The 17890-nt window shown below is 41.5% G+C and overlaps 3 protein-coding genes across 11 annotated transcripts; 1 reads left to right on the top strand and 2 right to left on the bottom strand.

Annotated features, from left to right (window-relative positions):
* Positions 1 to 189: 189 nt before the first annotated feature.
* On the bottom strand, positions 190 to 7462 carry LOC119021215 (arf-GAP with dual PH domain-containing protein 2-like). 8 transcript variants are annotated; one of them, XM_037101348.1, is made up of 12 exons: positions 7083 to 7343; positions 5873 to 6153; positions 5168 to 5298; positions 3958 to 4049; positions 3615 to 3703; positions 3379 to 3491; positions 3143 to 3289; positions 2851 to 2934; positions 2215 to 2277; positions 1994 to 2071; positions 1517 to 1745; positions 190 to 1401 (listed from the first exon to the last, which is right to left on the bottom strand). In XM_037101348.1, exons 2-12 carry the CDS (start codon positions 5958 to 5960, stop codon positions 1373 to 1375), a joined length of 1143 nt encoding a protein of 380 aa, XP_036957243.1. In that variant the 5' UTR covers positions 5961 to 6153; positions 7083 to 7343; the 3' UTR covers positions 190 to 1372. The 8 variants fall into 8 exon arrangements, with proteins under 8 accessions (XP_036957243.1, XP_036957253.1, XP_036957261.1 ...); XM_037101366.1 differs by having other exon boundaries at positions 192 to 1401; positions 5493 to 6153; XM_037101376.1 differs by having other exon boundaries at positions 192 to 1401; positions 5168 to 5637.
* tefm (transcription elongation factor, mitochondrial) lies at positions 6861 to 9870 on the top strand. Its single transcript, XM_037101424.1, has 5 exons — positions 6861 to 7052; positions 7352 to 7836; positions 8522 to 8671; positions 8846 to 9024; positions 9199 to 9870. The coding sequence occupies exons 1-5, from the start codon at positions 7007 to 7009 to the stop codon at positions 9455 to 9457; spliced, it is 1119 nt and encodes a 372-aa protein (XP_036957319.1). The 5' UTR covers positions 6861 to 7006; the 3' UTR covers positions 9458 to 9870.
* Positions 9871 to 10262: 392 nt separating this feature from the next.
* On the bottom strand, positions 10263 to 16914 carry atad5b (ATPase family AAA domain containing 5b). Of its 2 annotated transcripts, none has more exons than XM_037101249.1 (14): positions 16115 to 16914; positions 15658 to 16008; positions 15486 to 15582; positions 15304 to 15386; positions 14963 to 15111; positions 13883 to 14045; positions 13413 to 13681; positions 13206 to 13299; positions 13062 to 13126; positions 12463 to 12661; positions 12250 to 12374; positions 11342 to 12150; positions 10876 to 11034; positions 10263 to 10539 (listed from the first exon to the last, which is right to left on the bottom strand). In XM_037101249.1, the coding sequence occupies exons 1-14, from the start codon at positions 16611 to 16613 to the stop codon at positions 10461 to 10463; spliced, it is 3141 nt and encodes a 1046-aa protein (XP_036957144.1). In that variant the 5' UTR covers positions 16614 to 16914; the 3' UTR covers positions 10263 to 10460. The 2 variants fall into 2 exon arrangements, with proteins under 2 accessions (XP_036957144.1, XP_036957150.1); XM_037101255.1 differs by having other exon boundaries at positions 15658 to 16005; positions 16115 to 16913.
* Between the last annotated feature and the right edge of the window lie 976 nt (positions 16915 to 17890).

The raw sequence follows: 17890 nt of genomic DNA, 5'->3' as shown, positions 1-17890 counted from the left end.
CCCCCGACTGAAAATACAGTTTCTATTATTTTTATTTTTATAGTATTTATTCACTATTTAGAAAAGAGCAACATCACACATTGAAAACACTGAGCTACAAAACAGCATTCATGTATTTTCTTAAGTCAAAAATATTTAAGTGTCATCTACCGACGTACTTTACATATAAAAAAAAAATAAATACAAGTACTATTTAGGCTGTAGAATGGCCCATGTCATTGCAATGCTGCCTCTTATCTGATTATTAAACTATTATAACATTGCTAATTTTAAATACCATCCCTCATATACTGTTTGTTCCTGTCACATACATGGAGTAAAAAATAGCCTTCAGTATTTCCCTTCAAAATGTGGTGGAGTAGAAATAGAAAATAGCTCAAAATAGAAAATACTACAGTCTAAGTACATAAAAGTTGTAGTTAAATGCACTGCTTAATAACTGAATCTAAATTTGCGGGTGAACTCATCCTTTTAGAAAATGTACTTTCCACCACTGAAGACAGACTAACAGCAGCTATTTAGATACAGTGCAGCCTACATATATTTGTTATACAATATATATCGCATGTGTTTTAAGCACACATTTATTTAAAGATGTTCACCATGTAAACACAATATAAGTTGAAATGATTAAGACCTAAAAAAAAGGGTTGACATTTAGTATTAGATGTTACCTTATGGACCTGATTTTTCAGTTCATGGTGTAATTTACAGTAACAAATAAGAAAATTGAATTACAACAAACTAATTGTGTCATGGTTAACGCAGAGTCCCATCTGGGTGTGGTGGACCTGGAGTATCCACTTGGCTTGGTTGGCCTGGTTATCACAATAACATGACAAAATACAGGCACCTCAGCAATGGCTGATATCATTCTCAGTGGTCTCCTGTGATGCATCGCTACCTTTGTTCCTGTTTTGGAACATAACTCTGGAATTTCAGGAATCATTTGTGTTGTATATTTATTACACTTATGAAGAGAACTATACAGACAGCTAAAAATGAAACAGCGTGTGAGAGAGATGAACATTATCTTTTGAAAATGTGCAAAACATCTGCAATAACAAAGTTACCACAAATAAGGCAAATTATACATGCATACTAGTCTAGTCCTTTCAATAAATACAATATTTGGTTGCAAAAAAAATGTTTTATGTAACATCACAACAATCAGTTCATGATATTCCGCTTCTCCAAGGTGATATATTATAATTACGGAAACTGTAGTCTGTGCAAAGTGAGAGCTGATCATTTGTCAGCAATGTCGAAGCGGTCCACTGACAGGTTCAGGACGTCCTTTGGAAGTAAGCCTTTCAGTCTTATATGTCCCAAAAAGGATAGTTATTACATCCAGCAGGTAGATCCTTTCCAGTCATTTCCCCCGTCCCAGGTTGGCTTCGTCTACAGTATATCAAAGAAAAAGTGCGTATTCACATATGGACTTTGTGTTCATACTATCTGATAAACACGGGAAGCTGTGCAGTATTATATCAGGTATATAATAACACTGTCTTACTAGAGTAGTCCTCTGGGGTCATGGCTTGAGAGATGACCTTTGTAATGGCCTCCAACCACTCCCTCTGCTCCTGCTCCTGCTCACACATGAACACAAACTGCCTGCCTGGAGTCTGCAGCGTGATGCCACAGTGCCACCGGCCTCCCCTCGTGCTCCGGCCGCTAATCTCTGAGACAGAGTAGCTGTGGCTCTCTGTGCCGATGAAGACGGCGCCCAACTCTGTGGCGTCCTGACAGTGAAAACAAAGGGAAAGCATGACTTTAATTAACTGCAAACCGATGGTGTCGCACTAGGCCAGTATCTGCATTTGATTCAAACCTGGAAATGCTGTCTACTTATAAAATAATGCAATGTCTTTCATTGTATTTGTCATATGTGTCTTTTTTTTGTAAATGTTCCTATGCTTTTATTTTCTTAGTCTTTACACACCCTTCACGCACACACACTCTAGGCACAGTGGCATTGCGTGTTAATTACCAGTGGAGATTTGAAATATAGAAGCTTTCTGTTCCCTGAGCACAGTGTGAACCACCTCTTCTTGAATGGCTCCCGTTGCTGAAAACACACAAGTACATGAAAAAACACACACAGACAACAGGACATATAGACCCAGAAAGAGAAAGAAAGTGAAGGAAAAAATGAATTTGACGGATACAACTAAAGTAAACAAATGCAATAAATTCAGATTCTTGACAGACCGTGGGGCCAGTTTTCTCCATGTAGCCCTCCTTCAGGCAATGTCTTGTTATCTGAGGTATTAACTGTGCAAAGACAGACAATTGGGACTGTTAACTGAGCAAAAGAACAGAAAAAAATTTAATACAAAGGGCAAATCCACCAATTTTTACACTTTAAAGTGTGTTTAATGGGGAAAAAGTAGAGTAAAGCCTCTTGTGGCTCCAGAAGAAGCCACATTTAATCTGACAAATTGCTTCCACTGATGTCACTCAGTGCTTAAGTTGCATTGTGGGTAATGTAGGCACCAGATTTTGAAAAGGGAAAAAGAATCCGTGGAGTAAAAAGGGTTTATCTGTGGTCCTGCCATATTAGAGGACAATGTTAGATGAGTGGGCTGCCTTTCTGAAAAACCTGGAACCTACATTACCCACAATGCAACATTGCCACTGAGTGAAATCACTTGAGGTAATTTATCAGATTACATGAAGCGTCCTCTGGACCCACAAAAGGCTTTATTCAACCTTTATCATGTATTCTGTAGTACTCCCAAAAACCTGTTACCACACGTTCATGTGTAAAAGTGGTGGAGATACCTGTGACTCTGTAACTCTGTGACAATCCATCTGAGATTTATATAGTTTAAAAAGTTGTCTCACGTCATTAACATGAAGAGTGGGATGTTTCTTCTGCAGGTATGCCAAGCGTGTTGCCCGGATAGCATTGAACAAGGATACAATTACCTGTGAAGCATTAGATACAAAAGAGCACGTCAGCAACACATAAACTGCAACCATGCAAGTAAACCAAATCATCTTTCTCAGCTCTATCACAAAGTTTAGGAGCAGAAGGTCAAAGACAGATGTTGCAGGTTTTGCATGCCACATTTGCCAAGTGAAGACACGTTTGTATCAAAGAGTAGAGCACAAACGCAGCAGCACTCGAGCTCACCTGTCCATTCTCATGATACACAAACAGATTCCTCATGCGCTCGTCGTGCAGGTAGGAGATCTGCAGGCCGTGAGCATGGCCGATCTTCTCTGGCTGGAAAACTGCATTCAGGTCCTTCATGGAGATGACCGCTTTGGGGACCTTGGACTTTGAGGAAGCATTTGAAGGGATTATAGCTGGTCTGTGCTCATTTAACACTGCAGAGTAAATGATGAACAGGCAAAAGAGCTACTGACATCCTCTTTGATGAAGTATCTGAGGGTGAAGTCTTTGCGGGACAGCAGGAAAACCCTCTTAAGAAACTGCTTGTTGTCTTTGCCCTTCTTCCATAGTGTCGACTCAAACACGTCTGTGTTGGTGGCATCAAATGAATAAAAGAGATGAGGAGAAACTAAACTGTATCTTAAGCACGGAAATGAATGCAAAGTTCTGAATATTTTGCTGACAGGAAGAATATGACAAGGATAAATACCAGAACTATAGACTTGCTGACAGTGGCTGTTTTCTCCTGTGAATTCTCTTCTTTCATACTTTGCACGGATCCACTGGTCCTTAAGAACACTAAAAGCAAAACAAAGCACTTGTTACACTTTCCTCATGGATAAAACACGAATGGTTAAGTAAATGCCAGCGACTGAAAACATATGGACCTGTCACTGATGAATGAGTGTGATTCATACTGTCTGACGCACCTCCACCTCTGCACCCGGCGGTTTATTGTCTGTTCCTCTTTCTAAACCTCTCCGCTCCCATTCACTAAATAGAGCGTTGGTTGATTCTACATTTTCACCATGAATGTGTTTGCGGTCACTCACTTGCAGTCTTTTTGTTGCGGCCGGTAAAAGAAGGCAGGGACGTACTTCTCATAAATGGCTCTGGCTGCAGAATTTCCCATCTTCTGCATGAACTGCACACAATCACAGTTAGAATTCATTACCTTCTGTTTTCATTCGTAGGTCCCTGTTTCGCAGAGCGGACCTACCCATCACATCCCACATGAGACTATTAACAAAACGTGTTTTCTCTGTGACATACTTATACAATATGTAATAAGGCCACATTCCTCTCGAGACACTTCTAAAAAATAAAGAATAAGAACAATAACAATTTAAAAAAGGGAAAAGAGAAAAATGCAGACAAAAATATATACACCGTGTAAAAGAAAATGTTGAGAAAAGTCATCATTTCAGGACAGCTGGCTTCACAATTCTTTTTTTTTTCTTTTTCTTTTTTTTTTTTTTTACATCAAACTCAAAATACATACAACTTCTTAACTTTTAAATTTAACCAATAAAGGGTTATGCCACACTAAAATCTTTTGTTAGGTTATTAACTTAAGTTTGTGCTTCAGAAAAACAGGGAACTTTGAGTTTCAGGAACAAACAAACAAAACAAATATTGCTCACATCGTTGTTGAACAAGATTTGTCAGTATTTGGATGCTTAGAAATGAAAAGTTGCGATTAAAAATATGAAATCATTATTTACTTTAAAGGCGCAATATGTAAAAAAGTTAAATTCATACAGCAGCATGTAACCACAGCACTAATTGCTGCTTATAGTAGCTCCTGTTAGCTAATTAGCTCTGTTAGCCGTGCGGCTAGCTGTCTGGACAGTGACCTCAGAGTCACAGGGCATTCACCTCTAGCACAGGAGCTTTAGAAAGAGGTTAGCTTGTTAGCATGTTAGCTTCAGTAGATATCTCTTCTACATATTAATAGTAATCATGATCTCAACACTGTTATTTCTTAACATTCTCTAGATTATTGTAGTTCATATTTTTAGGGTTTTCAAATAAAAGTATAGATTTTTTTGTTTTGTTTCCGAAACTCAAATATTTAAGTTTTTTCTAAAGTAGAAAAACTGTTTATGTCAACAAAAGATTATAGGTTGAAAAAAAAAATGTTGGAGTTGGAATTTTTCAAATTTTCAAAATACAAAAACGCAAGGTAAACAAAAAAAAATATCAAAAACTGTTTTAAGCTGTCCATATAAAATGAATACAAACTACAAGCACATGCTATACCTCTACAAGTGAATCCTCCCAGCGATCCAGACGAATGGATTTCACTTTGCTGACAGCAGGCAGGTTGCGATGCATCCCTGAGCAGTTCAGGCACACAAAGACACCGAGAGTGTAGGAGGCCCAGTCAGGTTCTGTGAGAATATAACAACATCTACACTGTAAGAAGGAACTAAATACGCTATGAGCTTCAGTGTATATGCAGCAACGACACACCACAACACAATAAACTGGGGTTGACAGTCACAGTTTCTAGTGCATTAACAATCTGCGTGTAAATTGAACTCTAATTTAAGCATTAGATTTCTTGCTCATCTTTCGCTCTCACACAATGAACTTTATGCGCTGTTGTCGTCAGTGATGGTGGCGGACTGGTAGAGGAGGAACAGTGAGGTCATGCTGCAGAATATAGCAGCAGCCACTTCCCCCTTATGAAAGTTGATTATGAAACGTGACTTGGTTCTAAAACAATACTGATAAAAAAAAGAATAATAAAAGTTATGTTAACAAACAGCACCACATGGCCTCATGGTACAGGTTATTGTTTACCATTCTTTAAACTTTAATAAAGAAAACATGTTAATTCTCACAGACATCAGGTACAATGGTCTTTGACAAAACATGCGTTGTTGTAAACCAATCAGAGAGATGTATGTGTCATTTCAAAATGAACATATTGTGGCTATGAAGCTTTGTCAGCGTACTCACCTGGAGCTCCACAGTCAGCACACAAGTTGTTACCTGACTGTCGCACCAAATCTAGCAGGATTTTGTTGTTTCTCTCGAGACTAGCCATAAGTGAAGGTAGTTTGCCTCAGTCAGACTAACAGTAGAGTCCCAAAAGAAGAGCTACTGGGTATAAACTCCATGTTGATTCTCCCCATTGAATGGCACACAGAGCTCAGTAGCAGGTGAAAAACATATTTCTTCTCACTGGCCAGCCGCCCAGCATTTCCTCTTACCAGCACAGCATCATGAAGTTTATTGTTCTGCACACAAACGCAGAGGTCCAGGAATAACAGAGAAAGGAAGTGAAACAGACGTCACCGTATAACAGAGTGATTGACCGTACATATAGCTCATAGAACTGGTTTTAGTCTAGTGTTATCATGCTCGGGGAGCTACATGAGCTATATGTCTGAGATGAAGTGTTGATCAGCTCAGAACTTTTTGCAGTTAATTCACAAACAAGGTAGATATGACAGAATCATTTCTTTATTATAATAGATAAATAAGTATTGAATCATTAAGCACTAAAATGTAACTATTACGACTCACATAATACAATGTACTGTACTTTTACCTCTTTACATGAACACAGATTCTGAAGCTGTGGAAAAAACTGTTTTGTAGCATGAAAGGTGCAATCAGTAGATCCCACTGAAATGAGGTGGGGGGGGAGAATATAGTGTCATAAAATAGAAATACTCAAATGAAGTTCGTCAAAGCTGCACTCGTGACTTGTGTACAAGTCTTGAGAAAATATACCTGGTTACATTCCACTTCAATGAGCGGTGTTCCTAATATTTATACCCTCACTGATGGTAATGAGTTACGTAAACACAAGAAAATATATACTGAAGTAGCTCAGTAATTCACACACCATATGAATGCGTGCAATGACTCTGCCCTACAGTAGGTGGCAATATACACATTTAAAGTCGGCTCGCAGGTCGCCAGCAAACACAAAGTAGAAGGAGAAGCACTCCGGAACCACTCGTAGTTGTGTTGTTGTGCCACGCCGGTCGGTTGAAAACCGACGGACCACAACGAAAGGGCAAAGTTTTTCAGCCTGTATGATGTTGTAACCAAAACGATAGTTAATTTATTTCTAATAAAACGATGATGTGGTTCGCCAGGCGCTTTCTATCATCGGTGGTTTATAGAAGTAGGTGTTCGTTGGCTGTCTTGTACTCACCTTTTGTAAAGAAAAAAAAAATGCATTCGCCGACTAAGCTAGCAAGCTAATTTAACTAAGCTAACGTTACTTTTAAATGCTATGTTTAGCTGTTAGTGGTTGTATTACTATTCACGTCTGTTTTACACATCATAAGTCAATCCAGGCAGCCTGACATATCATGGTGTCAACATTAACGCACACCTGGTCCCTCTGCTCACGTGTTGTGGACTTGCAGTAGTTCTGACTGAATGTCTAAACATCACCTCCCTCCTGTGCGTCCTCTGCAGGTCAGTATTCGGGTCAGCCTGGATTATTCCTTCGCCCTCAGCACTGCTCCCTCCCCGAGCTGGAGCTGCGGTATCTCCAGTGCACATGCTGCTGGCGGAGTCGGGTTCCCGTCGCCGGCTTTGAGACCCTGGACGCCGTCCTCACCTCCACCTCCGCGCCCTGCAAAGAGGACAACAGACCGCTGGATGAGTTCTACACCTCCGCGCAACGGGATGTCATCCTCCAGCTGCTCAACAACGCCGCGCCATCGGAGCTGGCCGGCGTCAAGCTCCTGAGAGGCCGCAAGTCGCTCAACATTGTGGAGTACAGGACTAAAAACGGACCTTTTAAAACACTGGAGAGTGTGGTGAACGTCCCGCTGCTGAAGCACAAAAGTGCTGTCACGGTCTTCAACTCCATCCTCAACCCGGTGAAGATGGTGAAAAAAGGGAGGATTCAGCTGGCCAGGTTTATCAGGCCAGAGGTCGACAGGTCCTGGTTGGAGGTGAGATGCTGATCATGTGTTAATTGGTCAGAACTACCACATTTTCACACACCTATATGAGTTTTAAACATGAATCTAAGTGGGATGGCCAGGGAGAGACTGTCTTTATCTTAAAGATTTAGGTTGCAATTCTCAGTGTGCACAAGCATCCACCTTGCATGAGGATGATGGAGAGGCCTGATCAGCCTCACACTGCTGCTCTGCTCTGTCATATGTAGGTTATACAAGGCTTGTATTACAGTGATCTGGCTCTTCTAAGGTGATCGAAGAAGTAATTTTTATGGTTTAGTATTGCAGTTCTAGAAAGTAGCAGGACTCGAAACAAATCAAAAACAGGATGGCTGAACACACGCCTTAGACAGGAAGCAGTATCAGCCCTGTGCCATCAGTGTATGAAAGGGTGTTAAGTACTTTGAATGGTCAGTTTGCGCAAGTCCACTTAACGTATTTGACAAAGCTCATCTTGAACCACATAGACATGTTTTCAAATGATGTGTTGATTCCCTGCAACTAATACATTGGCATGTAAAATCTATGGAGAAGAAGACAGTCCTGTTTGATAATTCATACTGGCCTCTCATTGCATTAGCTGCAGAGTTAGTCTCACTTCACTTGTCAAACTATAAAATGTAAAAATGATAATTCACAATGAACCCCTGTCTTGCTTTTATATGTGTTTGTTCAGGATGCCAGCTCCATTGTGTCACTAGTATGTGGGACTAATAAAATCGCCTGGACCCATGTGAACCGTGGGATGACAGTCCTGGACTGGCAACAGCTGGAATGTCCAAATTTCTTGAAGGGAACATACATGGCCTCTACCTATTTGAGTGATGTGAGTATGACTGTCGGAGTCCATGTCGTTACTGAAATCTTACACAGTGACCAGTTGACTATAGAAGCTGTAAAATGGCAGTTGTCCTTGTGTTTTAACTTAACACATGGATTGAAGTCACAGCAAGGAATTTGAACCAAGAGAACAATGTGTATTCTTCTTTTCTGCCCTCAGGTCTCGACAGTTGTGTCATATCTCCCATCAGCTGACTTCTACATAATAGAGAAGTCATCCATCTCAGTCCAGAATACGACTCTGTTCCCTGTCATGGCCCACTTGAGGACTGTGGAGGCCATGCTGTTCGCTCTGCTGGAGCCCAGAAACCCCCCACCCAAGGCCAACATTCCTCCTAGGTAGGGAAAAAGGGAATTAATGATAATTATGAAATGCACCAAAATACTGTACAACAAACATCTTCATTCATCGGGAAATTTTCTTGGCCTTTGACCCTCTTTCTGTCAACTGTCTCAAAGTAAGTGAAGGTTCACAGACTAACTTCCCTCCTCCATTTCTTCCTTCCTTTGCAGAGTTTTGAACATGATGCGTAGCGCTGTGGGACGTCACTTTGGACTCATGGTGGGCGAGTCTCGGACCAGCGGGGCACAGACGGTCTGTAAGCTGATGACTGAGTCTGTGACACAGAAGATCCCCAGGATAAATGTTCCTCCTGACCTACTGGTGAAGTACAGGAATTCATTTAAAATGGGCAGAGGAGGAGAGGAACTGTGTGACGCCCTGCTTCAGGCAGTTGCTTTTTATGAGCTGCTCAGTGAATCTTCCAGTTAGCCACCGCAGGGGCCAACCTCTTGCCCCAACTGTGCACGACATCCTCTACAACAGACCTCCTGAGTGGCTTCCTGAGCCCTTTTGGACTTTTAGCAAACGTTTACCTCTTTGAACAGATTTGATGGCGGTTGATTTAAGTTAGGGATGCACCGATTGTGAAACTGTGGGCCACTATGACAATGTCCTTGGCTGTCGTTTATTTTGTTGTTATTTATTCCCTGTTTTTTGCCTATGAACAATGAAATCTTCATTATAAAAATATCAATAGTTTTGAATTCCTAACAACGTTACTTTGAAAGAGCAAAGTCATTCACACATACGTACCAAGCAACTTTTAGCTTGACCTTTGTTAGCCTTCTACCCATTAAGATTAAGAAATTTCAGCACTTACATAGCCTTAAAAAAAAAAAAAACTAAAAAAAAAACACTGAAGGCAGAGGTTTCCAAAGCCAGCATCCCACGAATGTGCCAGTGAAAAATTAATGTGACACAACAGTTTCACATCGGCCGGTGCTATCTGTGTTATCGTATTTCCCTAAGTAGGAAAAAAGGTAAAGAGTGGCCGATAAAATGGTGCAACCCTTATTTAAAGTATTGTCTATTCTAATTGTTACATAAAACACTCTTTTTTCACATTACATTTTTTTGGGGTTAGTTAGCGTGAGAGTTGCTTGGTTATGTCCGTTTGTTTCTGTTGATGATGTCTGATATGGGCACTTTCATAAAGTAATAACAGGTAATCTGCCAGGATTTTCAATCCTGTTGCTTTGGGTTAAAAAGGTTTTATGAAATAAAAGAAACATAATTAAAAAGAATATAGAATATTTTATTTACTTTTCATGGTTGCAAGTACATGTAAACAAAACATGATTTCTCATCTGAATTGAATTAAATTCATTTGACAGTATGATGTTGGAGGTAGTAGTCAGGTAACATTGATTCACAGTTAAATAAATACTGACTGCTAATGGAAGTGAGGCTCCTCAGTTTTCCAGATTTTTCTTTAGGAGAAATCTTCTGCCAGGAGATGAATGGTCTTCTTTGAGAGACCCAGCTGTGTGCCGCTGAGGTAGTTCAGACACCTAATGAGGGAGATAAATCATTAGATTTTAGTCAAAGTTTTAGTACAAATGTTAAGTGTTAGTTGGATGTAAAATGTCAGATTAGGGTTTAACAATTCATCAGACAAACATTCATTCAAATTGAAGAGTTAAATGATAGGTTAGATCAGAGTGTATGAAAAAAATAACAAAGAAAGCAGATACAAGTTACATTGAAGATCCATCTACCATAACTGTCACACTGACTAACCTGATGTGACTGTTTTCATTAATTAAAAACAATGCCATCATTCTAAACAACATCAGTTATCCTCCTGAAGTGAAAGTGAATATAAATCTGTACTCTGTCCGTCTCACCCGACTGGCTCCTCTTTCTGCCGCTGTGCTCTCTGCAGGCGACAGATGTAGCGGAGGACCGGCATGTAGTCCACACTGACAGCTCGCCTGTTGCCCAGCAGGTGAAAGGATTTACTGCAGAGCACCGTCCTGCTCAGCTCATACCGCCTCTGGGACACTCTGCAGCAGAAAAAAAAACAATCTTTGTTTTCTGCTTCATAATGACGTACACAACGTCATGAGCTTTGGCTGCCTTTTGTAGATTCCAGAAAAATAAAGTTGGCTATTGAGGTTTTCGGATCCAATTTTAAATCATATTCAAGTATTAATTTATTTGAAAAAAAGGAGAACACGCAAAATCTGACATCTAAAGCTTATGATTGGACAGCTGAAATATGTGACACAAAACTCCCTCACTTATTGAACAGAATGAATACAGTTAATGATCTGATTCTGAATGAGAGGATCAGCAGGAGAGCATGCTCACCTTGGTGCACACAGAGGTGGAAAACTAAAGCTGAGGCTTTTGGAAGATGCAGGTAACACAAGTCTCTCCACCAGCCTCCCCAACCTCGTGTCTCCCAGTCCCTGTCTGTATTTTTGGCCTTCAGTCCACGCCTCAAAAACTCTCCACAGGTACCTGTGAAACCCCAGGCCCTCCACAGCAGCCTGAATATCCAACAGCCTCTCCTGGCTCCAACCTCTGCCCTCCTCCTCCTCCTCACTCATCTCATCCAACAGACCGTCCTTTATCTCAACACCTGTCCAGATAAACGCCTCAGGTGTGCGTGAGCCTGGAACAAGCAGCGCTGCAACCGGCACTGTGGCATCGAGGTATGACATGAGGTCAAAGTAGTCGCTCAGTGATTCCAAACAATCAGATTCCACTTTGGCTGTGTTTTGTTCAGTCCTGTCTCTCAAACTAGCGCCCTTTGAACAAGCCCTCTTTGACAGTGATGATGTTCTTTGAGGAGTTTCTGTCACACTGGAAGACAATGTGATGTCACACTGCGTGATATATCTCCTTCTGCTAAGCCTGGAGATATTCCGAACAGATTTGCTGTCAGTGTCGGACGCCTTCAGACTCACATTTCCATCCAGCTGCTGGATGTGAGGATCGCATGCCAACTCACTGTGCAGCTCAGAACATGTCCCCTTGTCAAGGAGGTGAACTGAAGTTTCCGTGATGGGTAGAAGGAGCTCCAGGTTGCAGTACAAAAGAGGCACACCTCGTCTCCAGCTCTCAGCTAGCAGCCTCAGGAGCTCCATCATGTCTGTTTCACACCACAACTGACACTGGAGAATTGAAGAGAGAAAATATTTACAGACTAAACTAATTTTCCTCAGTAAAATCATAGAGTTCATCTTTACTAGATGAGTCGTTTCAATACTCACCTTTAGAAGGTTCAGCACTTGGTTTTGGGTCAAAGGTTGCAAACCCAGCATGCTAGCAGTACAGCCTGTGTCACACTGAGGAAGCTTGGAGTCTAAATCATCTCCTTTTTTTCTAACATCCAAACCTAGGTAGGAAAATTGAAAAAAATCCTGCAAATCTGTATTGATATGAACTTCATCTGTGAGGGTGTTTGACATTTTTAAGCCACTTACGCTGAACACCAACCAGCTCCTTAGTCAAACCCCCACTGTGAGATGCCCGTCCTCCACCACTGTGCACCCAGAGCTGCAGCTGCAGCAGGCAGCGTCTGACGTCACCTCTGGACAGTCTGAGGAGGCCGCTGACGTCTTCCAACTCCAGTCGCACATTCTCAGCCAATGCCACCAGCTGCAGGTAGCTGCAGACATTCACCTTGGAAATAGATGGACTGGGTCATTCTTTGCTTGTATCCACAGCAAGCAGTTTGTATAATTCACGAATGTACAAGACAAACGTGTGCATTTCACAGCCAGGGGTTAGGTTCAGTTACTTTGAAATGTAATCTTATCTGAAAACTTTTGGATTACTTCAAAATCAGACACTGAAAAAAATTGCACCGAATACTGAAAGAAAAATCGATGCAACCACAAAAAATGTGGTCCATAAATACTACTGTTCTCTCTTTAAACATCTGGAAATGTTTTCCATGCAAATATAGTGCATTTTGCATTTTTTTGTAATTCTAAAAATGTAATCCTGATTACATGTAATCCATTACTACCCAACCATGTTCACAATGAAGTCCTGCAGTGGTGTAGAGACAGAAACTTACAGCTGATGGGGTTTTGAAAATGATCTCCACCAAGCTGCAGCTGAATCTCTCTCGGAACGTGGGGTCTGAGGAAGACATTAAATTTGCATCAGAGCTTGTCCATGGATCAATTCTTCTGTAAATGTAATGCGTGTGTGCGTTTACCATTGGTGGTCAGAACGACCGGCCTTTTAGTGGTTGTCATGAAAGTCTTGATGGCAGAGAGGAAACCAACATCGGCATCGAATATGACATCAACCTGTGGGAGCAGACAATTTGCAAAAGGATCATCCCAGACTAAACTTGGGTCTCGAGTGGTCTCATATCCATAAAATTACACGTCTCAGAGACTGTCGCTCCCGAATGGTTTACCTCTTCAAACAGAATGAGTGATGTGGCTGTCTTTTTGTTCTGTGCCCCTGTTTGATCAGAGGCTGGTGAGGGGCTGCCCGGTGTCTTGAAGTCTGGTTTTTCAGACAGGCTGCCGACGAGTAAGTGATCTGCTTTGGCCTTCATCCTAAAGTAGTTGGCCAAAGTATTTGTGGCTGGATTAGCTTTTAGTTTGCGGCTGGAGCGACCAAAGCTCTGGGCTGCTCTCTTTTTTGAGGTAGAAGTGACATTTTTTGGAGGCACTGTTTTCCCTGTTAAAGAAAATATTACAAAAGCCTTTAAAATGTGTTGATATGACACTGAAACCTTCTGTAACGGTCTACAGATATTTAAACACTACACAAGCCTGACAATTTACTTTTTCTCAAATAATTTTTTTTGCATTTTCAGAAGACAGTCTTTGCTGCAAGCTTATCTAAGTACACAAGTGATATACTTGAACAATGTCCCACCAGATAAACTCTCAGGTTTCAGAGTGGAGCTGTAGTGGTTGAAGTAAGTAGGTTTCAGTGGGTCCCTCCCCGACATCTCCACAAGGTGGGACTGTGTAGCCTCTTTCAGCTGTGACACAATATGGCAACCGCTGCGCTGTGAGGAGCAGTTCACCTCAAATACCTTTTTAAAAAGGAAAAGAAAATGTAAAGCATAATTTCTCTAATTCAAGTATGACATGCAGATGATTATTTCCCCTGAAAATACTCTCTTAGTTAATCTGTGATTCCCAACCCCTAATGTGAGTTACATATTTCTGTGTAGGGCTGAACAAGTTTGAGTTTCTTTTGGTAAAGGTAACTAACCTACCTACAAGTCATATTCTCCAGATCTAAGGGAACATGCTTGTTTGGCACACAACCCACTCAGAATCATTTGTATATTTCTTTTTCTGTAAAATTCAAATGCAAATGTGTACATTCCCACTTAAAGCATGACTCACATCACTCATCATGTCTGTCAATATAACTGCATTATATATATGTATATTCTTTCTTTATATCATTCAGCTCCATTTCTATTTCTGTGTATAACAAAAATCATGCATCCTCAAAACGCCACCATCTTGCTTGGCGAAAGACACCAAAAGAGGGCTGCAGATCAAGGAGTGAATAACAAAGCGGACCATCAAGAATCATGATGGTCCCGGGTAAACTAGATATACGTCACGTACATATGTCATGTGTGCATGGGCCACTCAATTACTCAAAGCATACAGGCATAGGTCACATTTTCAAGGGGTTAGTTGCGCAGACACTGATGCGTGGAATGCTTTCTGTTTCTTAGCTTTTAATAACTGTTTCTAAAGCATTTCATTTCCAGCAGGCACATGATCGTTTCCAACATTCTAGGTTAGGGTCCTATGAAGTATGAAATGTGGTGGTAGATTTTGTAATCCTTCAACCTTTTTTCACAAATGTTATATTCTTTTGAGGCCTGTTACACACTTCTCACTGGAGAGCTACTACAACACTGTCAGATGCAGATAATCAGCCTTTAGCAGCATGGATTCAAAAATGCTTGTCCAGTTTGAATCCAACCTTGAAGCCGAGCTCCTGACAGCAGGCGTACACGGCGGCTGTCTTTCCCACGCCTGGCGGTCCTGTAATCAGCATGGCGTTACACAATGTCTCCTCTCGGTCGTCCTCTGTCCCAGCCTCACCTTGGAAGTCGCCACAGTCCCATGAGTCTGCACGGGAGGACAGTTAAACAACCGAAAGCCCCACACATGGAGAATTCGGTGAAATCCTGAGTTGTTCAAATAAAACTTCAGTCACACGGATACCCCAAAAAAATAAGCAGCCAAACTTACAAATTTAAAACCCACATTAAAAATCTGACTCTTGGCTGAGATTAAAGTGAGACAAATTCCAACTCATACCGTTGCTGTTTTCTTCTCGTTTCCTTTCATCCGGTTTTCTCTTCTCGTCACGGTCGGCTCTTAGTTTCCATTGCTTCAACCATCTGAAATCCACGGAAAGAAAACAAAAGATTTTGCACACACTGATTTTTAAGTCCAAGGTATCATTGAGACGGTAAGGGAGCTCATTATTCAAAGCTCACTTCTGTAGTTTATTCACGGAGGCAGAGTTGCCGATGATTTCACTTGAATGCTGAGGGCTGTATTTGTCTGTCCAGAGAACATCCTCAACGCTGGAATCTAGTCAAAAGAAACAGGATCAAACCTTTAATCCTGCAATTCAGATGCAATAAAACACGTCATACACATATTTACCTCTTTGGAGACTACTGGAAGTGCTGAGTGGCTGGCTGTGATGCTCTGTGTCCTTTATCGCTTCAGACTTTGGCTCAGAGTTGATCACCAGGCCTGCTGGGATCCCACTCTGCTGTCTCAGTCTGTAGGAGCGACTGAGCTTGTTGCTTCTCGGCTGCTTCCTGGCCTGTGGGACAGTACTCCCCTGGACACCCTGTGCTGACATGTGGCAGTGACCCATGGCAGCAACACCCTCAGTGGTGATAAGACCAGACCTCAGGCGCTTGGGCTCGCACTCAGAGCTTTCATTCTCCCGCTTCCTCTTCTCTTTGAGGTGGTTCTGTGGGGAGCTTATGTTCAGGGAGTGTTCTGCTTAAGAAAAGAGAGAGAGCTACAACTAGTCAGTGCCACCAAGTTTTGTTTTTGTTTTGTTTTTTTTTTCTGAGTAAGTTAACAACACACTGCTGCTCAATCTCACCTGAATCCTGCAGATTTGATTTCTTCAGCAAAGTGCTGAACACCGTTGGGACAGGAAATGCAGGGTTAGCTGTTCGGATTTCCTCCAGGCAGCTGTGCAGAGCTGATGGCGACCACTTTGTGCCCGTCAGGTGAGAGGGCCGACTTCTCACCTGTTGCACACCCTCACTCTGAGGAGGGAGCATTGATGTCCGCAGCGTCTCTGCAGACTGATGCGGCCTCCCATCACCGCTGTGTTTACTCTTCCTGTGCTGAGTTGTACGTAAGAAAATTGGTGCGGTTTTAACGCCTTTTGCGCATGAAGTCTGCTCCTGACGCGGGCTGACCTTTATGCAGGTGGAGGAGATACCTCGAGCAGCAACAACTGACCGGTGTCTGTCAGCTGGAGGTTGCAGGGTTGAATCTGAGTCCACCGTTACCGCCTCGGCGGCTCTCGGCTGCTCTTTACTTGGACACAGAGCATCTTTACAAACCCTGCTCCGTTTGAGTTTGTTAAGCATCGTCAAGAACTTCAAATTTAAAGACTTTCCGGAGGCGATTCGGCTTTGGCGCTCGGCAGTCACGCATGATGCGTCAGGTAACGTCCGTTTGTGCGACGTCAGCTTGAGCAAAAAAGCGTCAGTTCTCCGTCATGTCTGACACCGAGCGAGCGAGCGAGCTAGCTAACTGGGTGTGTTTTAGCTAGCTCGCTGGAAAAAAAAACGTGTAACAGGTTAAACATTTCATATAAACACACCGAAGCTGAGCACCGTGACGGTTTGTGTGCTGCGTCGTAAAAAAAAAAAAAGCGGATCGTGACGTGACGTTTAAAACGAGCGCGAGGTTTGGTGTGGCCGAAGATCGTATGTGTTACAGGCAGCTCACACGGAGGCTCTCCTGCAGTTTAGCGAGTGAACCGAACTGATTGAAACATGAATTCATATGAGTCGAGGCTACACGTTACATAAGCTCGTGTATATATATATATATATATATATATATATATATATATATATATATATATACCCTAACCCTATATATATATATATATATATGTCGGCGGCCTAGATTAAAATATCATACAACTTTTTGAAAACTTTTTTTTAACCTCTCCCAGGATAACGTGCCCTCGGCTGCTACCGTTCGTGTCAACTGTTGTAACTGTATTACTTCATCTTATAAATAATTTAATTCATATATTCAAACAGCTGGTCCAAATCATTTAATTCATATATTCAAACAGCTGGTATCGATCCGATCACGTCAGTATGACAACGTGCTAACAACACCAGTCACTTCTGGTTGACTTTCAGTTGATTTGCATATGAAAAAAGCAAGCTTGTGTATTTCTGCTGTCATTTTCATTTTGTATTTGTCCTTTGCCAAACTGTAGCCACAGAAAATTAGCCTTTCTCGTTGATTTCAAAACATAGATATACAACATTTATATATTTTTCACAAAGATTGATTGTTTGTCCGATTTTCCTTCTTTTATGTGCATACAGTGATTTAACAAGTGACCGATTATCGGTTCCACACCTGCACTCAAATGACTTCCTGCTAAATGTATTCTATGCAATTCATAAACAAACAAACAAACAAACAAATAAATATTTTACTACATTTATTTGCTCCAAGAAGCTAAGCCCAAAAGAGCCTTCATGGGTGTAGAGTTACAGTTTGTATGCAATTCCCGTCTTTATTTGAGCATTTATTCTTAGTTATGTCTGTAGGTGTCATGTTGCCAGGGGCTTAAATTGGGATTTGTGTCCTTTGAGAAGAACACTGCTTACTTGGA

The sequence above is a fragment of the Acanthopagrus latus genome, chromosome 1 (assembly GCF_904848185.1).
Source record: "Acanthopagrus latus isolate v.2019 chromosome 1, fAcaLat1.1, whole genome shotgun sequence".
Lineage (NCBI taxonomy): Eukaryota > Metazoa > Chordata > Actinopteri > Spariformes > Sparidae > Acanthopagrus > Acanthopagrus latus.
This window is presented reverse-complemented; position numbering and strand designations above follow the sequence as displayed.